At 40.4% G+C, this 18,223-nt stretch overlaps 1 protein-coding gene across 3 annotated transcripts in view; it reads left to right on the top strand.

Annotated features, from left to right (window-relative positions):
• Window positions 1-770: 770 nt before the first annotated feature.
• The window catches only part of TXLNB (taxilin beta), a 63,945-nt gene continuing 46,492 nt past the window's right edge, over window positions 771-18,223 (top strand). For all 3 annotated transcript variants that reach the window (XM_074037145.1, XM_074037146.1, XM_005551986.5), the window contains exons 1-2: window positions 771-1,230; window positions 12,455-12,546. In XM_074037145.1, coding sequence (XP_073893246.1) covers window positions 801-1,230; window positions 12,455-12,546 — 522 coding nt within the window. In that variant the 5' untranslated portion in view covers window positions 771-800. The remainder of the gene's footprint in view (window positions 1,231-12,454; window positions 12,547-18,223) is intronic.

Below are 18,223 nucleotides of genomic sequence, written 5' to 3'. Positions count from 1 at the left end.
TGATTCACCCGCCTCGGCCTCCTAAAGTGCTGGGATAACAGATATGAGCCACCGCACCCGGCCTGTGTTTCTATACTACTTGGTTTATTTATTTATACCTTTCCTCATTCCCTGTCTTAATTGAAAAATGATGCCAGTTTGAGCCTCAGAAAAAGCATTCGTGTTGCTTATCTGAAAAAGAAAATGCCGGAAAAGTGAGAAATGTCTCCTGTATCGAGTGTAATAATGCATTTACATCAAAATATTCATACTAAGCAAAATACTGATTTATGGATCAAATAGAGCTTAGAGATGTTATTGTTATGAGTCATTTAAATAAATTCGATGGCTCTTCTATTAAATATTTTAACTTTGAAAGAAAACTAATGCCATTTTAGATTTAAACATTTTAAATACACACAGTCATGTACCTCCAGTGATTGTTAATCTATATAGAACTATACAGGAAAATGACAACACAAACTGACTAGTGTAAGCAAAATGACAAATAAGGCCACAAAGAAACAATAGCATGAATTACTTTCTTAATGTGAATAATAAGAAATACTGTTGAAAGTGAAGAGCAAAACCAAAAATATGCCAGTAGTGTGACTTGATTTGGAAAAACAACTTTTCAGTGTTCCTACTTTAATAATTGTAACATCAATGGTTTGTGAAAGGACATTCACTCTATGTGAGAGACCATAATTAGTTGGCATTCACTTGGGGGATATCCTTACCATTGAAATGAAGCATTGATATGTAGCATCTAGGTTAGCTATGTAAAGCCTAATGTGCTTACCACTAGATACCAGTCCAAGATGGAGGCTAATAACGCTGAACAGCTCTCAGCGGAACAACAGTCAACACCTCCAGGGGACAGTTCATCATTACCCCGTCACAATGGCCTGGAGAAGGAAGATGGTCAGGATTCTTCAACCCCAGTCCAGCCACCGGAGAAAGAGGCAGATGTGCACCCCGATATCTCTGAAGAGCTGAATCGACAGCTGGAAGACATCATTAACACTTATGGGTCTGCTGCCAGCACAGCAGGGAAACTTATGGGTCTCACTGCCAGGGCTAGTGAGCAGCCTGAGAATGCGGAATCACCTGACAATGAGGATGGGGACTGTGAGGAAACAACTGAAGAGGCTGGAAGAGAACCTGTTGCTTCTGGAGAGCCACCCACTGTCAAAGAGCCTGTCAGCAATAAAGAGCAAAAATTGGAAAAGAAAATCCTAAAAGGATTAGGCAAGTAGTTATACTCAAATATATGACTTTTCTGTATAGTATTCCTGAAAAAGGGGCACTTCCTCCAACCTTCACTAAAAGCCACATCTAATATTTGAATTACTGTGATAGCCTTCTACATTTTCCCTTGCTGTATTTGTCCCCAGCCCTTTCCCCTCAATACAGCTCAGGTGAACTTTTCAGTCTGTTACCCATTGACCCTCTGTTGCATGGCTTCCTACTGCTCTTAGGATGAAGACCAAAATCTTTAACATGTTCTCTAAGATCCTAATGATCTAACTCCAACCAGTCCCAGTTTTATCTCAGATTACTCTACCCTACAACATCACCTTCCTGAACACTCTGCTTCTATTACTACCACCACCACTACTGCCTAATAGCTAGTCATTCTGATCTTGTCTTTCAGGCCTTTGAACATGCTATGCTCCATCTCCCACAAGGCCTGTGCCCATCCTAGTTTCTTTACCTAGAAATCTTTACCCATCCTCAAGTGCCCAATGACTGTATATTAACACCTAGTCTTTGTAAGGCACTGTGCTAGGTGCACAAAGGTAAATAAGTCATGGCCCTTTGGTCAAGGAGCTCTAAGTATAGAGAAAACAGAAGACACGTAAATTAATTCTATAGGAGAAGTGCAAAAACAGGAACAGGAAAATTTTTTAGGAGAGCACGGGAGATTGGTAACACCAACGATGGCTGTGAAAAAAGGGTGAGAATGTTAATTTTTTAAACTATGAGTGAAAGCATGTTACTGTACATAGGAAAGTCCCTCTGCTTATCTTTCCTGGTGGAAACACTCACTACAAATACCCACTCCTGTGTGATACTTTCCCTGATACGCCCAGGTAGAGGCAGCATCACCTTCCTTAGTTTCCCATTAAATTTTCTGCAGCAAGTCATTTGTTTATAACCCATCTCCCATGCTAGTTGGAGAATCTATCAAGGGCAGAGACCACATCTTATTTGTTTCCGGAAGACTGTGTGGTAGAGTGAAAGATCATAAGCGTTGGTGTCAGAACTGGGTTCAACCTCCAGTAACCAGATTATCTGTAAACCCAAAAATATCCCAAACTGGAGTAGAATATTTTTCTGCAGTGAGCAGGTATATACAAACCTACTCACAAAGACCAAGGGAGCTGAAGGCCAAAAGCAGAAGCTGACAAATCCACTTTCTCAGAAAGAAATATTTAATAGGGGCTTACAAACAGTAGTGCTGTCTTGGGCAGCAGTGAGACAGTGGATCCCTGCACCCACTCTCCAGAAAGTGTCCTTTACATAGCAAGCTTTTAGGTAAAGTCATGTGCAGCTGGTCACATCTCAGACTTCCTTGCCAAAAGTCATGACCACTGGGAACATTAGATAAGCATCTTTCTGAGGGATTATCTATGTTACAGGCATTGTTTAAAGACCTTGCTGCAGAACAGCAGTCAACCTTTATGGCACCAGGGAAGACAATTTTTCCATGGACTGGGGAGGGACAGTTTCAGGATGATTCAAGCGCATTACATTTATTGTGCACTTTATTTCTATTATTATTACATTGTAATATATAATGAAATCATTATACAACTCACCATAATGTAGAATCAGTAGGAGCCCTGAGCTTGTTTTCCTGCAACTAGACGGTCCCATCTGGGGGTGATGGGAGACAGTGACAGATCATCAGGCATTAGATTCTCACAGGGAGTGTGCAACCTACATCCCTCGCATGCGCAGTTCACAATAGGGTTCATGCTCCTATGAGAATCTAATGCCACCACTGATCTGACAGGAGGTGGAGCTCAGGTGGTAATGTGAGTGATGGGGAGCAGCTGTAAATACAGATGAAGCTTTGCTCTGTTGCCTGCCACTCATCTCCTGCTGTGCAGTCCAGTTCCTAACAGGCCATGGACTGGTAGACAGGGTTGGAGATCCCTGCTGCAGAACACCTTGGTATGGAGGAGTCAAACATTGGTCATCGTGGCAGGTTTGCTTTAAGATGGCATCACTCTTGCCATGCAATGGGCTGTTTTCCTACAGATACCGCTATGATGCTAAAACCCATTGCTACAATGCTTTCAAGAAGGGCTGAATGACACATTGAGATAGCATACTTGACCCAACTAGTATAAAATTAAAAGAACCCAGATAATAACTTTAAAGTATCTTCAAGTTCCAAAGTGCAGGGTTGGAATCACTCTAGTGTTTTGGAACATGGAAAAACATAATAAAATTGCTCTGTGTTACAGAGCAATTTTTTCTTCTCTGACCAAACATCTCAAATGCGTCCCTTTACAAAGCTAGTCATTATTCAAGTTTCCATAAGACAATATACAAAACCTTATCCCAGAGGTAAGCAACTTCAAGTGTTCCTAACCAGAAAAGTTATTTTTCAATCACCCTAAAACTTTTACATAGGAATTGGTGTGTGTGTGTGTGTGTGCGTGTGTGTTGTTGAGGGGAAAGATATGAAGAAAATAGGCATAAAGTTAAAATAACCAATTTGGATTTCTACTCTCTTCCATGAGTTATTTCATAATCTGCATTAATCTTACAATTACCAAATAATCAGGATGATGTTTTTAAAAATTCCAACTCTCTAATTCTGCCGCTATTTACAAATTACCAAATTCAAACTGACTGTGTTTGACCAAAATCAATGCTTGTGGATTAGAGTATCTAGGTGTATCCACTCTAATTGAGTGTGTGTGGGCTCATGACCTTTTTGTGCCTTCCCACTCATCATCATTAGCATATTATTGTAAACACTGTACTATTTAACAGCTACATCATGCATGAAAACAACATTTTTAGGCTAACCTCAACAACCACCATTTTAAACTTTCAGTTGTTTGCAAGTAGCTTTGGCAGCCTTCTTAGCTACTTTCCAGCTAAATGGTACTGTGCTATTGTCTAGACTAATGGTTTTCCAACTTTATTAGAATCAATTGCAAAATTTGTGAAAAATGCTGCTCCTGAGCCCCCACACACAGATATTTGGAGTTTGTAGGCCTGGAGTGAAGCCTGATCTTGTCTCTCAGTTCTTTGAACATGCTATACTCCATCTCCCACAAGGACTGTGCACATTCTAGTTTCTTTACCTAGGAATTTCTACCTATCCTCAAATCCCCAATGAGTACTTATTTCTTTATTTTTATTTATTTATTTATTTTTCTTTGAGGCAGAGTCTGACTCCGTTGCCAGGCTGGAGTGCAGTGGTGCGATTTTGGCTCACTGCAACCTCCGACTCCCTAGTTCAAGCGATTCTCCTGCCTCAGCCTCTCAAGTAGCTGGGATTACGGGCATGCGCCACCAAGCCCAGCTAATTTTTGTATTTTTAATAGAGCCAGGGTTTCACCATGTTGGCCAGGATGGTCTCGATCTCCTGACCTCGTGATCCGCCCACCTCAACCTCCCAAAGTGCTGGGATCACAGGCGTGAGCCACCGTGCCCGGCCTACAATGAGTATTTATTAATGCCTAGTGTTTATGAGGCACTGTGCTAGGTGCACAAAAATAAATAAGTCATGGCCTTTAGTCAAGGATCACTAGGTAGAGAGGAAAAAGAAGACACATAAGCTAATTGTCATATAGTATAAATGCAAGACCAGGAACAGGAAAATTTTTAGGAGAGCATGGGAAATGTTCACCCTGGGTAATTTTGACACAAACAGATTGTGGAAGCAATGGTTCTGATTCTTCAGAAAGTGTTTTCTTCACTCTTTTGGAGCAAATATAAACGTCTGGCTGCGGTCTCCTTTTATAACCTATTTGGACCTCTTAGATAATAAGTCATTCAACCCATATCTGAAGACATATTCTTAGTTTTTGCTTATGTACTTGATCAAAGACGTCTTTATCAGATGCTATTTGCTTTATTGGCACATTTGAGATGCTAAAATGTTTTGACTCTCTACTATAACATTTTCCAAAGTGTGTCTACTTTGAGATGCTTGAGATTTCACAAAGTTAAACAGTTTCTTTACTGCCAGAATTCTCTGACCTTTACTGTATACACAATGAAAATCTAAACTAGTGATGGGTATAGTTTCCATCATTTCCAAAACTTACTGACTTATTGGATCAGTGAGAGACTTTTTTTTTTTTTTTGAGATGGAGTTTCACTCTTGTTGCCCAGGCTGGAGTGTAATGGTGTGATCTCGGCTCACCGCAGCCTCCACCCTCCGGGTTCAAGCGATTCTCCTGCCTCAGCCTCCCAAGTAGCTGGGATTACAGGCATGTGCCACCACGCCCAGCTAGTTTTGTATTTTTAGTAGAGATGGGATTTCTCCATGTTGGTCAGGCTGGTCTCAAACTCCCGACCTCAGGTGATTCGCCTGCCTCAGCCTCCCAAAGTGCTGTGATTACAGGCATGAACCACTGCGCTTGGCCAAGAACCTTTTTTTTTTTTTTTCCAGAACACCTTGAATATTTGGGAAATGTCTCTACAACCCAAGCACCCAGGACTTATTTTTCCTTTTCAGGCTGCATATTGTACAATAAACGCAGTACTTACCAGAGCAGTTGGGGAATATTTAAAAATCTCTCTGGGGGTAAAGTCACTTTCCCCTTGGCATGTGAAATGAAAGAAATGAAAACAGATTTCCCATTATGCAGCACCATGCCGTGTTCACATCTAAAGTATCTGCTTCATTCTCCTACTCGTGTCCTCCAGGCTCAGAGGTATCTCTCATTTATCACTTCTTTGACAACATTATGTGGGCTAGGAGAAAAACAAAGTTCATTCATAGGGCTATTCTGAGTTCAGAATCCATCTAGTCAACCTACTAATTTTATAGACAGGGAAATTGAAGCCTAGGGAGTTTCAGAGTCCGCCAAAAAATGTTACTTATCTAGTTGATGTGATTGCGAGATTAGTCATAAAGCAAGGGATGGACCTTGTGTCATCGTAGGACCAAAGTGGTACAGAAGCAAGCATCATATTGGCTAAGGAGCATGTATTACAGCTCAGTTAATGAATTTTGTCTTTCTAGTTACAAGTGAGCTTCAGTGGTACCTTCTGAGAGGCTCCTGACTAGGACATCAGTATTCTGAAATGTCTTCAGACATCCATTTACATAGTCTTCCTTTATTTTTTGAGACAAAGTCTCACTCTGTTGCCCAGGCTAGAGTACAGTGGTGCTATCTCAGCTCACTGCAACCTCCACCTCCCAGGTTCAAGCGATTCTCCTGCCTCAGTCTCCCATGTAGCTGGGATTACAGCCACGTGCCACCATGCATGGCTAATTTTTATATTTTTAGTAGAGACGGGGTTTCACTATGTTAGCCAGACTGGTCTCAAACTCCTGACCTCAAGTGGTCTGCCCACCTCACCCTCCCAAAGTGCTGGGATTACAGACGTGAGCCACTGTGCCCGGCCCCTAGTCTTCCTTTGAACGATCTGGTCACTCTCCCAGACAGTCTGTTTCATCTGTTTTAGCTTGATTTCTAGTTTCTCTGAGAGAGTAATAACCTGCTGCTTTGATATTTTCTGAAGGAGATGGTATTTTCTCAAGGAGACTAAATTTTCTGAAGGAGATGGTAAGAAGACCAGAGAAATTCAAGGGAAAGAGGAATAAGCAGAGACAAAACTTGACAAGTAGATTCATAGAGAAGCTAGAACCTAGACCAGACCTTGACAGGGAGGAGAGTTTACAGAAACAGATGGAAGGGGAGAGAAAAGTCTTGAGAAAAATTATTAGTATTCTCTTCTGATCAAGGTAGGTATTGGATGGATGAATATTTTACTGTTTTTTTCTAATATTTTTATTTTCGTTATTGGTAATAGTGTATGCACATCATCAGTTGACCTATTAAGAACTTCAGATCAGATCCACTCTCCTACTGAGTGAGAGGCCAAAGTTCCCCTGCAAATTTGACAAGGCCACTGAAAGAGAAGAGATAGAAAATGTCAGCCAAATGGAACAAAATCTGATAAGAAAACACAGGCTAGGTGGTATTTTCGAAACTGCTAGAAGCCTTAAAACCAAATGAAACAAGCGAACGAAAACCCTGACAATGAATGGTGATAGTGAGGAGTAAGAGAACCTTTGTAAATTTAAAAAGTGGATCATAATAGTCTAAGATAACAAATATGCCATCCAAACAATGTTGCTTTTACTTTTGTTGTTATCTAAATCAAGCTAAAAATGGTGAAAGCTATTTTAGTTGTGAAATGACCAAATCTTAAAGGTTGAACTCAGAATCCATTTAGTCAACCCACTAATTTTATAGACAGGGAAATTAAAGCCAGAGAGTTTGAGAGTCTACAAAAAAAAAAAAATCACTCAACTAGTTGATGGCAGAGTTGGTTCTGGAACCAGATCTTCCATCCTTAGTCCAGTATGAATTTAATAATACTTTCCTTCCTATCCTCTGCATACATGAATTTTACTTCCCTTAAAAGATATCTATAGATGCTCAGGAATTATTTATCTCATGCTTAGTTTTAGAAATCATATCATATTAGAAGAATAACAAAACTAACAGTGAAATATGAATCTAGGTCTAACATTTGAAAGAGGGACATTCACAGTCTTTTTTGGCTTTAAGTTTCTGCCACAATACATGGAAATCAGGAAGGTGGTTAGAGAGGTACACAAGTACCTATTCATAATCAAATTTAACCCCAAAGTTCTTAAAAAAAAATTTTGGAAGAGAAAAGGCATACTTTTGTTTTTGAGAGACAGAGTCTCGCTCTGTCCCCCAGCCTGAAGTAGAGTGGCCGATCTCAGCTCACTGCAACCTCTGCCTCTCGGGTTCAAGCAAGTCTCCTGCCTCAGTTTCCCAAGTAGCTGGGACTACAGGCGTGCACCACCAGGTCCAGCTAATTTTTGTATTTTTTAGTAGAGACGGGGTTTCACTATATATTGGCCAGGCTGGTTCTCCTGATCTCTGGTGATCTGCCTGCCTTGACCTCCCAAAGTGCTGGCATTACAGGTGTGAGCCACTGTGCCCGGCCAGAAAAGGCATAGTTTTGAACACATTAAATCTGCATAAGTTGTCACCAAACTTAGTATAAACAATCATTACTATGCTAAAAGTTTCAGAAAAATCCTGGTCCACATTTCTTCAGCTGGCTTAGTTGCCTTTAATTTCAGGTTTGTCTTTCTTTCTCTCTCTTTTCTTTTTCTTTCTTTCTTTCTTTCTTTCTTTCTCTCTCTCTCTCTCTCTTTCTCTCTCTTTTTTTCTTTCCTTCCTTCCTTCTTTCTTTTTCTTCCTTTCTTCCTTTCTTTTCTTTCTTTTCTTTCTTTCTTTCTTTTTTTGAGACAGAGTCTCGCTCTGTTGCCAGGCTGGTCTGCTGTGGCACAATCTCGGCTCACTGCAACCTCTGCCTCCCTGATTCAAGCGATTTTCCTGCCTCAGCCTCCAGAGTAGCTGGGATTATAGGCACGCGCCACCACACCCAGCTAATTTTTGTATTTTTAGTAGAGACGGGGTTTCACCATGTTGGCGAAGATGGTCTCGATCTCCTAACTCGTTATCTGCCCGCCTCAGCCTCCCAAAGTGCTGGGATTACAGGCATGAGCCACCGCGCCCAGCCAGTTTTTTGTTTCTTTGATTAAAAATAATTTCTCCATCTTCCAATAAAATTGTGCCAGTGACCACAGCCATATGCGACAGCGCTGTGTCTACTGCACAGGTGGTTCCACTTTCATGTAGACTTCCTACCACGCTGAGAATTTCGCAGCGCGGTGGCTACATTCCCACATGCCTTCCTAGCTTTCATGAGGAAGAAATGCAGCTTGCTTTGGAAGGACACATTAGGGAGAAGGCAGGTGATTCCTTCCTGATAAAGCGTCCCTGAATAAAGTCAGTTTTTCCTCTTGTGTTTGACACTGTCACCAAATGACCCTATTTCCATGGAGATGTAATGATAGCCTTTTGTAGATGATGAGCAAGTCTCTGTCTACTCCCCTCCTTCATGATTACTCCACATAGCACCCTAGTCCAACAACACCAATGGAAGTTTAAAAACTGAGGTCAGTAATGTCATAAACTTATGAATTCTGCACATGCCCATATATATATATATATATTTTTTTTTTTTTTTTGAGACGGAGTCTGGCTCTGTCGCCCAGGCTGGAGCGCAGTGACGCGATCTCCGTTCACTACAAGCTCCGCCTCCCGGGTTCACGCCATTCTCCTGCCTCAGCCTCCCGAGTAGCTGGGACTACAGGCGCCCGCCACTGCGCCCGGCTAGTATTTTTTTTGTATTTTTTAGTAGAGACAGGGTTTCGCCGTGTTAGCCAGGATGGTCTCGATCTCCTGACCTCGCGATCCGCCCGTCTTGGCCTCCCAAAGTCCTGGGATTACAGGCTTGAGCCACCGCGCCCGGCCGGATTTTTTTTTTTTTAATTTCCAGTTTTAGTGCTTTTCCTGTGAGACTTACAAACAGAAATTCTGTTTCCTGGATTTTTGGTTGGCGGGAGGAATAATTTTTGAAGGCATATTGATGTACCTGGATGTTAACCTTCTAGCAAAAAGACTAGAGCAAAAAGAGACCTCAGTGAGTGTGTGAAGGTTAAAAAACAAAACAAACAAAAGAAGCCTCTTCTCACAGTTACAGAAAATAAAACTAAAGAGGAGAAGATACTTAATGTGGGAAGAAAGCGAGAACCTTTGGACTCACTCATTTCTATCTCTCCCAAACAAGACATGTAATGGTTTTATATCTCAGTACACACACTGAGCCGTATCCCAGGAAACGTAAAACATCACAGGTGAGAGTAAGACCTGTTTTTCCTCTAGTTGGTCACAAAAAGTTGTTTTCATGACATTGTTTATTTGACTCCCATGATATGAGTTTGAGCTAGTTGGCTTTGTTTTTGTTTTGTTTCATTTGTCTGTTTGCAATGGAGTGCAGTGCAATCTCGGCTCACTGCAATTTCTGCTTCCTGGGTTCAAGTGATTCCCCTGCCTCAGCCTCCCTAGTAGCTGGGACTACAGGCGCACACCACCACTGGGCCTAGCTAATTTTTTGTATTTTAGTAGAGATGGGGTTTCACCATGTTGGCCAGGATGGTCTCGATCTCCTGACCTCATGATCTGCCCACGTCAGCCTCCCAAAGTGCTGGGATTACAGGCATGAGCCACCGCGCCTGGACAGCTTTGTTTTATTCTATTATTATCATCATTTACTGAGCACTTGCCATGGGCCAAATGCTACATTGCATCCTGGGCCAAGAATGATCAAGGGTACAGTCTCTTGACTTTAATAGATGACACTCTAACTTGGGATTGTAGTCTTTATGTGGGCACCTTCCCTGGACTGAAGACAAGGGTGAAGGAATGGCCTGACCAATACAAATCTATCCCTGTCAGTAGAGGGATAACCAAAGCACATGCCTGGCAGGGGCGAGGCAGCAGTGATTATCAGCTGCAGATGCCACAGGCCATAATTGGAGAGCTGGGAGGGACCCTACTCACACCCACCTTCCCCTGTCTTAGGCTAATCTGAACTGACTCACTAGGCAAAGATAGACCAAACTAACTGTTGGAAATGAGGTCATTTTTTCAAAAAAAAAAAAAAAGTTTCCTATTTCTCTAGGTTTCTCTAGCATCAGAATTCCACATGAGAGTGGAGTGACTTAGAACAAGGAGACAAGCCTTGGATTCAAGCCTTTGCTCTGCCAGCACTAATCATGTAACTTTGGACTTTTCTGGGCCTTAAATACTAAAATCCATGAAATTAACCCATTAGTCTGGATGCTCTTTGAAATTCCTTCTAGACATCAAATTCCTTGATTCCATGTAAGGTTGCCAGATTTAGCAAAGGAAAATACAGGATGTCCAGAAAAATTAGAATTTCAGGTAAACACCACTCATTTTTTAGTACAAGTGTGCCCCATGTCCTATATTTCATCTGGCAACCCTAATTTCATGACATATATGTCTCTCCAAGATGAAAGCAAGTACTCTAGCCAAGGGGAAATGTCTGTTCTTGGGGGAAAAGTCAAAGTTGTTAATTTTCGTTTCTTTTTTTTTTTTTTTTTTTTGAGACGGAGTCTCACTCTGTCACCCAGGCTGGAGTGCAGTGGCACGATCTCAGCTCACTGCAACTTCCGCCTCCCTGGTTCAAATGATTCTCCTGCCTCAGCCTCCTGAGTAGCTGGGATTACAGGTGCGCGTCACCACGCCCGACTAAGTTTTGTATTTTTAGTAGAGACGGAGTTTCATCATGTTGGTCAGTCTGATCTCGAACTCCTGACCTCGTGATACGCCTGCCTCGGCCTCCCAAAGTGCTGGGATTACAGGTGTTAGCCACCTCGCCCAACCAAGTTGTTAATTTTCTTAAGCAGATTTATATCAGGAAGTGTGGGCTTTGTTGTGTGGCTTGACCACTCTACTCTGATTAAACAGAGTGGTTTTCATAGATAGGTAGGGATGGGAAAAATGCCCCACCTGTTCATTGTTATTTAACAGGGTTAATTTTTTTTAATATAGCATAAGCTCCAACTGGAAACAAAATGAAACTGCCAACGGATATTAAGGCCTAGGTGAAGGAAAGGAAGGCCAGAGAAGGCTGCGTCCATTATCACAGAGACACAAAAAGGCTTGTGAAAAGGCCCTCCATGTATTCACTTGGTTTTCCTTCTATAATGATTTTATTCTGTTTGGTAGGAAACAGGATCAGAGGTATTCCCACTCCAATCCCAAGGAATGGGTTTATGTACAAAAAAGAGAAACTTGGTTCCCTCTAAAAGAGGGAAAAGAGTTACCAAAAGAACGAAAAACACAGGGGAAAAATGGGCAGGCTACTTCATCAAGCTTCTCTGCTTTTGGCTGGAATCCTAGCAACTCCGTGTTGCTGTTTCATACTAGTCAGAAATTTTGATTGGCTGTTTTGCTTCCTTTTTGTTAATTCAAATGGGAAAATGGGTGATGTAGTCTTTCAGAAAGTCAGTATTTTTGATGCATAAAATCTTTTGATTCTGAAGAATACAGGGAGGAGTAATAAGAATGGATTCTTGTGATGAAAACTGGGGGATTCTGTTATAGCAAACATTTATTGAGAGTCTGCCATGAACCTCACACTGTGCCACACATTCACAAACTTCCCAACTAACATTCACTCTGTAAGTAGGTGTCATCCTTTCTATAGGAAAGAAAATTACATCTGATAAGATGAATGGCTTGGCCAAAGTGGGGAATAATTAGCAAGTGGTCAATCTGAGACTCCAGCCCTTATCACCTGACTGTAAATTCAACACTTATTTTTTTCATGTCTTTTTTTTTTTTTTAAGGCAAAGAAGCCAACCTGCTAATGCAAAATCTGAACAAGTTGCCAACACCTGAAGAAAAGTTCGATTTTTTATTCAAGAAGTATGCTGAATTGGTAAGATCTTTGATTAGCTTCTTTTCTCAGAAAGATTCAGGCTCCAGTTAGAGCTGAGAAAAGGAGACTTAGTTTTTCAGGCACCTCATTAAATAAAGACCATGGCTGGTACCTTTGAACAAGCCTGAGCTAGAATTCATAAAAGAAGAATTTCTTAAGGAAAAAAAAAAGGAAAGAAAAGTTGAGAAATAACAGCAAGAGGAAGAAAGAGGCTAGAATTGGAGTGTCCACCACCACCTCCAATATGTGTGTAATTTTGGGGCTAGGAGACTGAAGTATATGTGATTGAAAATTGTAGATATTTTAAAGTTCTTTTTAGTTTTGTAATAAAATAGAAATATACTCAATATAAAGATAAACAGGCCAGGTGCAGTGGCTCACACCTGTAATCCAACACTTTGGGAGGCCAAGGTGGGAGGATTGCCCCAGGCCAGGAGTTCAAGACCAACCTTGATAACATAGTGAGCCCCCATCTCTACAGTTTTTTAAATTCGCTGGGCATGGTGATGAGCACCTGTAGTCCTAGCTTCTCAGGAGGCTGTGGCAGGAAGATTGCTTGAACTCAGGAGTTTGAGGTTGCAATGAGCTATGATTGTGCCATTGCACTCCAGCCTGGGTGACAGCAAGACCCTGTCTCTAAATATAAATACATACATAAATAAATATAGACAGATAGATAGATAACATATTTTCAAACTTTCACTCAGTTCTCCTACCTAGGATTTTTGAGAGCTACAAAGGGAAGACAGCAGGGGGTTGAGTCATGCCATCCTTCAGTTCATGGCACATTCTAGTCTGGTCCATTTCTGTATTTATTATCTTTGATCCTCATTCTTCTCCCTCTTGCCTACAATAGCAAAGCATTTCATGTGAATTGTTTTGTACCCTGTTCTAAGTGCTCCTAGGCAGCCGCCTTCTCAATAAATTGGGGCCCCTAGGAGCAAAGGAAGCTACTCTCAACCATCAGAGAATACTCAAAGTGGACTGTCTCCTCACTAGTAACTCTAAAATTGGCTGGTTGGAGAAAAGGGGAGGACTTAGTGAGCCCAGTGCCTCTAGTTTCAAGGAAAAACAAACACCTGCCAATCTGAGAATGAATTATAAAGACCAACATCTGAGGTCTGTGTGCTAACCCTGCAGACTATGAGACCCACAGTTCAGATGTGGCATCCTCTCTAATAAAGCTCGGCAGTAACCTTCTCCTTTATTTCTGCTTCTACAAAAATTCTTTTGAAGGAATTCCCATCAGAATCTCTATCTGTTCCATTTGGTTATCCAAATCAGGGAAGGAAAATAAACCATATCACCCAATCCCAGCGACATGGGTTCCTCTCCCTGAAATGTATTGTGACCAGAATCACTGGGCTGATTCTCACATGTTAGCACCTCACTAGCTCCTTTTGATTGTGTTGGTGTCACGTTGAGAAAAAGGTAAAACAAATCTTACTGTAGACTGAAAGCTCATACTAATAGTAGTGAAGTTAGATGGACCAAACAATTGAACTTATTTTTAATAGAACTTATTGAGAATAATCTTTCTTAAAATGTATATATATACATTTTAGATATATTGACATAGTTTGGGGAACTTTTTAAAAGTTAGTCAGTTGCCTGAGTTTTTAATCTTGGACTTGGCATTTATATATTGCGCATCAACACTCTTGGATACCAGAACATTATAGGAGGGGAAGAGCTGTTCTAGCAACTTTCAACATGTACTATATGGGGCATATGTAAGTTATTTATACACAAAGAAGTCTATTTTGTGTCCTTGTTGTTTAGAAGAATTGCATGAAATCATGTAGTTGCAAATAAAAAGTAGTTTGGGGCAAAATACAAGTTCTTTCAGTTATTTCTTTTGAAGAAACAGTGACAGGAGAATGAAACTTAAGACTCCATATAGCAAAAAATTCCTCCAGACAGTAGGTTGAACTGCCCCCAACAGTAGATTTACCATTGCAGCTAAGGAAGCTTAAACCTCAGGACATCTCACTTACATGGACCCCTTTGAGGCCCGGGGCCTAATTCGCTTTAATTTTTTTTTTAAGAGGGCCTCCAAAACTGAATAAGCTTCAGGCCCACAGACTCTTCATCCCTGTAGATGGAGTACACTTCAGTGAGTGACTTGTTTTCTTTGTTTTTCACTCTGAATCTAGTCCTGTAATCTTTCTGTCCTTCTACCTGATGCATCCTATTATGCTGAATTATTATGCAATAGATCCAGAAAAATTCTGAATCTCTAAGTGACTGGCTGATTACTTAACACTGCCAACAATATTTTTAGATTATTTTTAGACATACAAACTACATTATGAATATATATAGTGGTGAATACACAAAATAAAAATACCTCTAATCCCTCATGTAAAATACAAACTTTGTTTTATGTGTATTCTTTTCCTATTCTGCTGTATATGCAGAGATGCTTTTAATTATAATTACAGTCATAAGGTACATATAAGTTGATGTCTGGTTTTGTACATGACAGGCATTTTTCCATATAATATATAGTCTTCATAAATATTTTTTGTAAAGGTTGTATCATATTCCGTTAAGTGGCTGTATCTACTGATTCAATAATTTGAAGATATTTAAATTCCTCTCACTATTTTGCTTTACCAAATATTTCTGCAATGAACATCATCACGTATCAGCTTTGTTTTTTCTCCTTCTTTTTTATGATTTTAAGAAAAATTTCCAGAAATAGGATTACCAAATTAAACAAGATGAGTGCTTTCTGGTTTTTAAACTTTATGGCCATATTGCTTCCCAAAAGAGCAGTAGAAACTCACAAAGCAAGTATCAGTGTATCAATTTTCTTGCAACTTGTATTGCACTGGCTATTAAGAATTTCAATACCATAAGTTAGGTGTCAAAAATAATATTTTCTCTCCAAATCTGGCCCCCACTCTCACATTTCCATGCGATTCTCACCTATCTATCCTTGCTCTTTTTAGTATTTTCTGAGTCGTTTTTCCTTTGCCCCTTCAATTTACCAACACATACCAAGGCCATTCATGTTTCATTTCCAGCACCATGTTCTATACTTGAAGGGACTGGGCAGCATTCTAGACTAATACAGGAAGTGATGTATGGTGCTGCAGTCCCACGGCAGTACATTGGGGAAGCATCACTTTTCCAGACTTACCGATATTTTCTCCATGAGCCAGTGTTGTTCATCCTGGTCTCAGGGAACTCCCTGTACCTACTCATCCTCCTACCAAAGCAGTCACCCCCAATAAACAAGAGATTGTTTTCCCAGATACCATATTCAATTCAAGCCTTACTTGCTATACTTTGGCATTTGTATCATCTCTTGTAATAAACTTTCAAACCCGAGAGGTCATCCTAGAAAAAATGAATAGGAGAAAATTGACCCAAAAAACCTATTACATTTCCTTTTCAGAAAAGAAAAATTATGAGGAATTTCAATTTTTTACATGGAGACTAAGCCTATTTCCTTGCTCACTGATTTGGATATTAATATAGAAAATGACTGAAATATAAGTGTTCACATGGAATAAATCATCAAATTCAAAGCTGTGAATCAAACTGCCACTCTAGCTCACTCATCCTTGCAGAGTCTAAATCCTGTAATATTACCTGACATTGTATTCATTAATAAATAAAGATAAGCTCATTAATAAGTAAGGACACTTCATGACTAAATTAGGAAATGGCCTGGGAGAAATATTTTTTGCATTTAATTTCCTCATTTCTTATGTAGTTAAAACAACATCAGTAATAGGATTTTAATTTAGTACTTAGCAATAATTTTACTTTTTAACTTAGTAAAAAAGAGAAAGAAAACAAGAGAAATTACAGACAGACATTCTATATGCCTATTACAATTGTACAGAAGGACTATGCCTAAGTAAAATCGCAAAGCCTGCATTTGACTGAAGCTGTGCAGTAAGAACCCAGAGGGCAGGGAATGTGTATTTTCATTGTCTTCGATGCCAAGAATCACTTGAATATTGGCTGAATTACTTTGTTAATAATTTAAACTTTTTAAAATATAAAGGAAAGTTCTGGTGTATTATCTTGATTAATATTAGAAACAAAATAGACTGAGCACAGTGGCCCGTGCCTGTAATCCCAGCACTTTGGGAGGCCAAGGCAGGCGGATTGCTTGAACTCGGGAGCTCAAGACCAACCTGGACAATATGGCGAGAACCCATCTCTACAAAAAAAATTAGCTGGGCATGGTGGCACGCATCTGTTGTCCCAGCTACTCAGGAGGCTGAGGCAGGAGGATGACTGAAGCCAGGTGTTTGAGGCTTCAGTGAACTATCAGTGATTGTGCCACTGCACTCCAGCCTGGGTGACTGAGCAAGACTCTGTCTCTAAAAAAATTAAAATTAAAAATAAAAATAAAACATTAAATGGATAATGAGCAAGCACAAATCATTTCTCTTTCAACTTATGAAACACCTATAGGGCGTCTTCCTCCTGACACTCAGATAAAGCCACACAGTGCAGAGTTCCCTAAACAAGGACAGTTTTGTCCACCAGGCAACAATAGGCATGTCTGTTGGGAGATATTTTGGGGTGTTGCAATTGGGCAGTGCTACTGGCATATAGCAGGTAGGGGCCAGGGATGGTGTTGAACAACTTACAAGGCATAGGATAGCCCCAACAACAAAAAATTATCTGGCCCAATATGTTACTTGTGTTGGGGTTCAGAAACCCTGATATAGGTTTCATCTTCAGAAAGTAAAGTCTAAACCAGAATGGCAAGAATAATAACAATATATAAATTTCGTCTCTTTTTTTTTTTTTTTTTTTTTTTTTTTTTGAGATGGAGTATTGCTCTTGTCACCCAGGCTGGAGTGCAGTGGCACGATCTCAACTCACTGCAACCTCCGCCTCCCAGGCTCAAGCGATTCTCCTGCCTCAGCCTCCCGAGTAGCTGGGATTACAGGCGCCCGCCCCTAGGCCCAGCTAATCTTTGTGTTTTTAGTAGAGACGAGGTTTAACCGTGTTGGCCAGGCTGGTTTCGACCTCCTGACTTCAGGTGATCCGCCCACCTCAGCCTCCCAAAGTGCTGGGATTACAGGCATGAGCCACCATGCCCGATCTACAATATATAAATTTCAAGAAAGGACAATAGTCATTTAAAATCAAAATATATGTGAAAGAAATTTCATGCCTATCTTATAACTATGGTGCAAAATGAAAGGATCACATCTATGAGCAAGCTTAGCATGAGAAATAACAGATTATTTATTTTCCAAGGAGCATATCCATTTCAATCAATATTTTCAGTAATATGGGTCTTGTTTTTACAATGCTAATTTCCACTAGTAGCTAGAAATTGCACGTAAGTTTGAAGATAGAATATCATATATACATAGCCTTAGTTTTATCTGGCAAGGGTTTAAAATGCTTATTTTAGGGTGGCAGGAGGGAGAGAGGAAAGAAATAAAATGTGAACTGAAGAAAGTGTGACAGGTGTTCATCTCGCTCAGAAAGAATAACTGCTTTTTATTTGTTATTTATTATTATGATTTTTTGAGATGGAGTCTTGCTCTGTCACCCAGGCTGGAGTGCAGTGGCACAATCTCGACTTACTACAACCTCCATCTCCCTGGTTCAAGCAATTCTCCTGCCTCAGCCTCCCAAGTAGCTGGGATTATAGGTGTGCGCCGCCACGCCCGGCTAATTTTTGTATTTT

The sequence above is a fragment of the Macaca fascicularis genome, chromosome 4, assembly GCF_037993035.2.
Source record: "Macaca fascicularis isolate 582-1 chromosome 4, T2T-MFA8v1.1".
NCBI lineage: Eukaryota > Metazoa > Chordata > Mammalia > Primates > Cercopithecidae > Macaca > Macaca fascicularis.
This window is presented reverse-complemented; position numbering and strand designations above follow the sequence as displayed.